The sequence below is a fragment of the Phragmites australis genome, chromosome 17, assembly GCF_958298935.1.
Source record: "Phragmites australis chromosome 17, lpPhrAust1.1, whole genome shotgun sequence".
Taxonomy (NCBI): domain Eukaryota; kingdom Viridiplantae; phylum Streptophyta; class Magnoliopsida; order Poales; family Poaceae; genus Phragmites; species Phragmites australis.
In genome coordinates, this window is record NC_084937.1 from 10,364,092 (window position 1) to 10,371,389 (window position 7,298).

A 7,298-nucleotide genomic window follows, 5' to 3' on the forward strand; every position below is an offset into this window, starting at 1 on the left:
TCATCTATAACATAATTGCAACTAAATTTTTTTTATTTACATCCGATTGTAATTCTCTGTTTTACATATTATAACTCTAGTATTTTTTAAATTATAACTGGAGATGATGTAACAATAACTAAAGTTAAATCCCACACACACACACACATATATATATATATATGTATATGTATATACGGCGAGTCTATTCTGCGCCTAGGCGCAACAGTGAACTACGTTGCGCTACCCTGAGTTGCTACAGCCACCTTTGCATCACCCTAGTTACGACTAAGAAAAATAGTCTGTTACGATAGCAACTATACTGTTTTTTGGATTGTAACTGGGGGTGTGTGCAGAGGTGATCCAGTTGTGATTATATGATAAAAAAATACATAATTACAACTAGATAAGATACCCAGTTACGATCATATATGTTTGTAGTAACTGATATATCTTGTAGTCACGATTATACTGTTTTTTAATTGTATCTGCGGAGTGACGTAACAGTGAACTACATAATAGATATAGATATATAATATATATATATATATATATACATATACATATATACCAACCAATAGATGACAATTGAATTTATAACTCGATCGTAACTACAATGACCATAACCACGATATGACAAATACACGTTCACAGATCCACACTTGACAGCAACAAAACATATAAGAACTAATTAAAAAGGTTCAACACAATATAACTAATCAATCAGCAGCCTGCCCGGCTACATCTTGGCGGTCGTCGGCAGCGGCTCCTCGACGTGGCCGCGCCCGAACGCCTGTACGTGGTCCTTGAGCGAGCGCTTGTGCTTGAAGTCGGAGCCGCAGGCGCAACGCCATCGGCGGCCGCAGTTCTTCTCGTGCGTGCGCCAGTCACCGCGCACGGCGAGGGCCTTGCCGCACCGGCGGCAGAGGAAGGGCCTGGCGCAGTGCCTGCGCCGGTAGTGCGTCTGAAGCGTCCGGAAGTCCTTGAGCGGCCGCGCGCGCGGGTGGTCCACGTTGTTCCGGCACCCCGGCTCGCAGCAGAAGCATGGCAGACGGAGCATCGCCGCCGGCTGCGCGCCGCGGAGCGAGTCAGGGCCGCGGCGGAACTGCGACCCGTGCCCCCACATGTGCATCTGCACGGCATGCATATATGGGGAAATTAATTAAGTAGCTAATAGTGAACTGGTAGTGTGATTACATATGTGGGAGGTGCATCTGCGCATGCATTCTCTAGTAATTAAGTACGTATACATTTTGCATGTGATGCTCTTAAGAGAGTGATGCAAGTACTACCATAGTCAACTTTATGTTCAAAGCTTAATTCTTAAAACTTGCAGCTATCAGGTGGCATTGATATTCTGGGGCTAAGATATTCTATACATCTATGATAAAACTACACTTTTAAGAACTAGTTTCAAAGAACCACATTTTTTGTCTACTGTTTCAAGAAACTACACTTTAAAAACTTGTTTCAAAGAACTATACTTTCGTAGTACATGTATATAATATTAGTGTTTAGCTAGAATTATGTAATGTTCGGACACTAAAATTAAAGCTGACAATGGAATCCTACGTGATATATATTTCTATGGTTGGTTGAGATCTTGAGGATGCATCAAGAGATAACTCGCAAATTTAGGTTCATAAAACCAATGTATAAAATTACTTATGAAACATCTGAAATCATTGTGCAGCAAGCACAGTAGATGTTACATGATCTATGTATGTAATATGTGCAGCATCTTCTAGGATTTTATGAGGTCATCAGTGTTCACTCAAAACAAGGGGAACAGCATAGGATCTCTTCTCTAAATGGTTTCGTCACTGTTAATAATGCAAGCATATGCCGACAAGGAGTTCCAAGAAATCTAGCTGTGTAGATGCTGCACAATGATTTTAGAAGAATAATCCAATTTCTAGGAAGGCGAGAGAATAATCCTGTCACTCTCTCTCTCTCTCTCTCTCTCTGAGTGTCCGTGCGTGTGTGCCGGGATCGCGTCAATACACACATTCCACGACAAACATACATATGAAAAAACAAGCACAAAGGTCATGACGAGGGGAGAGGAAGCACTATAGCTGCGCTGGCCAATCTTGGGAACTCACAGAGGAAGTACAAGCAAACCAACGTAGCTGAATCACACAAAAGGTTTCTTAGTCTATGATGCTAAAGCTATGGTCTCATGATCTGCCACATCCATGGCCCCCATCCTCCTCACTACAGCGTTTATGGCCCCCATTGCACATGCATGCATGCAGACACACTGATCAAGATTCCCCTAGCTACTGTGTGCGAATCCTCATGGTGATCATGCATGCATACCATGCATGTACTAGTCCCCTAGCTACTGTGTGCGAATCTCATGGTGATCATGCATGCATACCATGAATGTACTAGCAACCTAGTACGTGCATGGTGATCATGCATATACTAGCATCGTCAGAAAGCACATCGACTGATCGATTGGCTTGTTTGTTATCAAACCTGCAGGTTGTTGTATCTGCTGAATGTCTTGCAGCACACAGGGCAGGCGAACAGTGTGGGGCCGATGAGGATCTGAGCTGGGGTAGGGATCCAATAGTTTCCCTTGGTGAGCTTTCCAATGGCGAAGTACTCCAAGCAATGGCCATCACTAGCAGTACCCTCCTCTGATCCTGGCTCTTCGCTTTCTTCCACCTTGCTATCACCATCATCGGCAACGGTAGAACTATTTGTGAGATCGAGGGCACAGTTGGGGTTTGGAGATGCTGGGCCAATCTGGAGCTTGATTTCCGCACCCTCCATGACTTCCTCTACTATCTTCTGTTGTTGATCATGTTTGTGACCATGGTTGCAGTCATGGTTTGAAGGTAGGAGGTTGAGGAGATGGAGTGCTTCCTTTGTGGAAGGGGGAGGAGTGGGAAGGGTTTGAGAGACCAAGGTTCTTTGGAAGGAGAAGAAATGGTCTATATGAGGCTTAAGGAAGGTGTATGGGTTGGCCATGGGGAGCTTGGAGAGATTTCTTGTTGGAGTGGACGCGAGCAGTGCAACAAGCTACCTATTATAGACCCGAGAGAGAATCTGTGTCCTGTGACGATATCTATATGAGCTTCATTAAGGGTGCGTTTGGTTTAATAGATCCAGCCGTCCGCGAGATGACCATCCACTGGAACGTGGTGTTTGGATGGAGGGATAGTTTGATGGGGCGGCCAAGAACGATAGTATTCGCACAGGATGCTAGATCAATCCATCCGGGCAAAACGGCCAGATGGAGCCGTCCAGCTTCGCTCCCGTGCTTGTGTGTTCTGTATGCGTGCGTTGGTAATTTTCAATTAACTTTCAATTTATTTGGAAATATAAGAATAGCATAAAAATTGTAAACGTGAGTATGAGCAAACTAGAGGTTATGAGCAATCCATTTTAATTGGTTTGATCCAAAAATATGAACCAATATTTAATTAAAATTCTACAAAGAAGGCTATTTTTTATAGCTTCTAATAATTTTTAATGTCCCAAATAAATTCCCAAAAATCTTGAAAAATCCACTAATATTCTTCTAATGTAATATACTAACTTATAAAAATATTTTCAATCCTAATTTATTTGGTGAAAAAGTGAGAATGCTCTATTTATACGCATTTTTATCATTTTATGTGATTTTTTTAATTTAATTTGAATTTAAATAAATTCAAATATACACAAATTCATCAAAATACTTATGGAATGAATCTAAATATGAATGGATCATTCTATCCACTCTAATCCCACCAACCAAACAGAAAATTAACTCATCATATCTACTCTAATCCCACAAACCAAATAAAAAACTGATTTATCCTATCCATCCTAACCAAATAGAAAACTAGATCATTCTATTAAAATATAAATATAGATAACCTTATCCCATCCAACCTCACCCTTTAACCAAACACACCTAACAGGATTTGTTAGCCATCTGCTACCGGATGCACATAGACTTGCACCTGGTACATGTACAGCTTTGCAGGCCTTGTAGCAATCTTAGCTTCTTGTGATCCGGGCTCTCATGCAATTCTGTGCATCATTATGGGTCTTTTCAGTCTGTTGTTATTTTTCTTTTTCCATGGAACAATGCATATCATGCCGCAAAATTGCCTGAATTTCCCTGTGGTTGCGTGCCGTGTTATGCTGCTGTGTTAATAAGCAATTTCCTAGGTCGGTCTCACTTTCTTTTTAATCTTGTGTTCATATATTGATTCTTCATTTGTCGGATCCTTAATTTTTATCGCTTTATGTGGTTAGGATTATATCAACTTATAATATTATAATATTTTGAAAATCTTCATAGTACTTATGAAGTATTTTAGTTGTACAATTTAACATATGGTTTGGATTTTGAGATGAATACTTTTGGGCAGTTAAAACAAATATATATATATATATATATATATATGCATGATTATATACTTTGTTCTATCTGTTAATTTTATCCTTCCATTATCACCATAGTACAATTTAGTGTCTCTGATGAATTAGCATCTATAAAGTTTAAATAAACTAAAAGGTTGCAGAACGACGATGTAAATTTGAAACTACAACTCCCAAATAGAATAGCTTAGAATTATCGAATGGACACATAAAGTGGATATTATCTCGCTATTCCTTGCCATTAACTAACGGCGCGACAACCATCTGCCATTATCAATTTTGATGCTAAACACTCACTACCATAGAAACACCCTTCCTTGCCACCATAACACTGATGGTTTGGATATAACTGGCGGTGACAGTGTATTCCTGTCGATTCTTGTCAAGAATAGGACCCTTACTACCACAGAAACACCCTTCCTTGCCCCTTAACATTGATAGTTTGGATATAACCGGCAGTGTGATAGTGTATTATTGTTGGTTCTTGTCAAGAATAGGCACTAAAAGTTCATTCGAAGAAGAGCTAGCAGTGAAAATATTATCACTATTAGTTCATATCAAGAATTGACACTAATATTATTACTGCCAGTATTGTTGGTTCATGTTATGAACTGATAGTAATGTGGAGGGAGTATAATTGCCGGTTTTTGTTATAAACCGTTATTGATAATAGTATATATCATCTCTTCAGAAATTTATAACTTTTTCAAATGGTATTGGATGGAGATAAATTATATCTCTCGACGAGATCTACAATTTTACAATTGACAATATTTTCATTTGAAGCCACCTAAATGCCTAAATAATCATCCAAATATTTGAGTAGAAAAAGTCAAAAAAATAAATTACCCCATAACTATCAACTAAAACTTTGAGATGAGATAGTAAGTAAGTTTCATGAGGGGTAAAGTCGCAGTTTCGACTCCCACAAACTACGCGTGCATGTAATTTGCTATATTTATGGGTTCAACTTCCACAAAAGCGGTAGGGGGTTTGTCAAAAAAGCCAAGCTGCGGGGGTTTTTTGTCCTAAAAATATTGTATTTAGGACCTATCACTGCCGGTTCGTAATACAAACCTTTAGTGATAATTGTATTACTATCGGTTCCAAAACCGAGAGTGATACTACTAAGTATCATTGCCGCACTGCTACAGAAAAACAGATCTGTGCCGGTTCAAAAATATCATCAATGCCGATTTTTGAACCGACATTGATTATTCGGCACTGATAGTCTACGACTATCAGTGCCGGGTTTGGAACCGGCACAAAAACTTTTTTTCACTGCCGGTTGGAGGCTCCAACCGGCACTGAAAAGTTTCGGGAGCCCAAAAAAATAATCGAGCCGGCTTGGCTGCCGCTCCTCTCGCCGACCTACGCGCCACCACCGGCAGTGAACAGATCAACTATCTCATCATCCAAATCCATACAATCCGGCAGTGAACAAATGAACTATCTCATCATCCAAATCCATACAAGAACAAATCAACTATCTCATCCTACAAATTCATACAATCAAATCCATATAATCAACAGATCCATTCATACAAACACATCTTCCTCCTTGTGATCGCTCTTCTTCTTCTCTGCGTCCACCTTCATGACATCGATCACTGCAGAGATGCCACCACATCGCAGCATAAAAAACTGCCCCCCAAATCTTGCCTCACAGAGTGAAAAAGAATATGTTTTCTCACCGTCGGCAAGGAGGTGCGCACAGAGCGGGAGCTCCCTCCTAAAAACCTCAATCTTGCCCCACTCTTCCTCGAGCCGCCGGATGTAGGCATCCATGTCCGACGCCGGTGAGTCCTTGGTTTGCCCCACGGCCTTGGAGACGAAGTACCCCAGATCTCGGTGCGTCCTTGGTCTTCCACTCCAAGCACCCACCAGAAGGAAGCGCAAATCACTGCCTTAGAGAGAGAGAGAGGGAGGAGAGAGAGGCTGTGTGAAAGAGAGGTTTTGAGGATAAGTTCGAAGGAGCTGGAATGGAGGAGCGGAGGAGCTGAGGATAAGTTCGAGAAGGCTGCGCGTGAGGATAAGTTCGAGAGAGCGAGCTGGCTGGACCTCGGGCACAAGCCAAAACCATATTGCATAAAAAATTCGGATCCGGAAGAGTATCAGTGCTGGTTAGTATTATAAACCGGCACTGATAGTATCAGTACTAACCGGCACTAATAGTGCCTATCAGTGCCAGTCCTTGATCGTGGGCTGGAGTTTTAGAACCGGCACTGATACGTCTTCTGTATTGGTTTCATTGATCCGACACTGAAAGTGGCGGCACTTATATGGTGTTCTGTAGTAGTACCGGTTCTAAAACCGGTAGCGATGCTAGTTTGAAACCAGCAATGATGGTCTTTTCTGTAGTAATGATTCCTTGAATTGTAAGTTTTGCAATAAAATGCAGAAAAAAGTACTAGCTAGCTACAGTGTAGAACACAAGTTGTGGAAAATGGAAAATTTATACTTTATCCAATTTTACATGTTATTTTTGATGATCCAGCAATGGCAGTGTAATTGCAGATGCCTAGTATCAATATTGGGCATATATCCTGATCATATTGGAGGACTGATCAAACAGTTTAAAAAAAATATGTTCTGTTGTCTCATATCTGCTGCAGAAAGACATCCACTAGTTATGGTTGATCATATTGTGCGAGAGAGATGGGATGGTGGGACAAACAACAATTAATTCCCTTGTTTTTGGTGCATGCATTATGATAAAGGAAGGTGCAAAACGAATTTTAGAAAAAGGTGACTCATGGATTGTTGCGCATAAAGAATGAAAGACGAAAAGACAAGACATCATCAGTGCATAAGAAGGAATAACACATCAAACATAATTTCTACGGTTGGTAATTTCTATAGATGGCATTATTGCATACACTTTGTGTGGAACGTTTGGAAGAAAAGAAATAGGCATATTTTTTTTATCATCA

General features: G+C 40.6%; 1 protein-coding gene across 1 annotated transcript; it reads right to left on the reverse strand.

Annotated features, from left to right (window-relative positions):
• Positions 1-718: 718 nt before the first annotated feature.
• On the reverse strand, positions 719-2,975 carry LOC133896851 (zinc finger protein WIP2-like). The gene is made up of 2 exons (XM_062337497.1): positions 2,464-2,975; positions 719-1,111 (listed from the first exon to the last, which is right to left on the reverse strand). The coding sequence occupies exons 1-2, from the start codon at positions 2,959-2,961 to the stop codon at positions 719-721; spliced, it is 891 nt and encodes a 296-aa protein (XP_062193481.1). The 5' UTR covers positions 2,962-2,975.
• Positions 2,976-7,298: the final 4,323 nt, after the last annotated feature.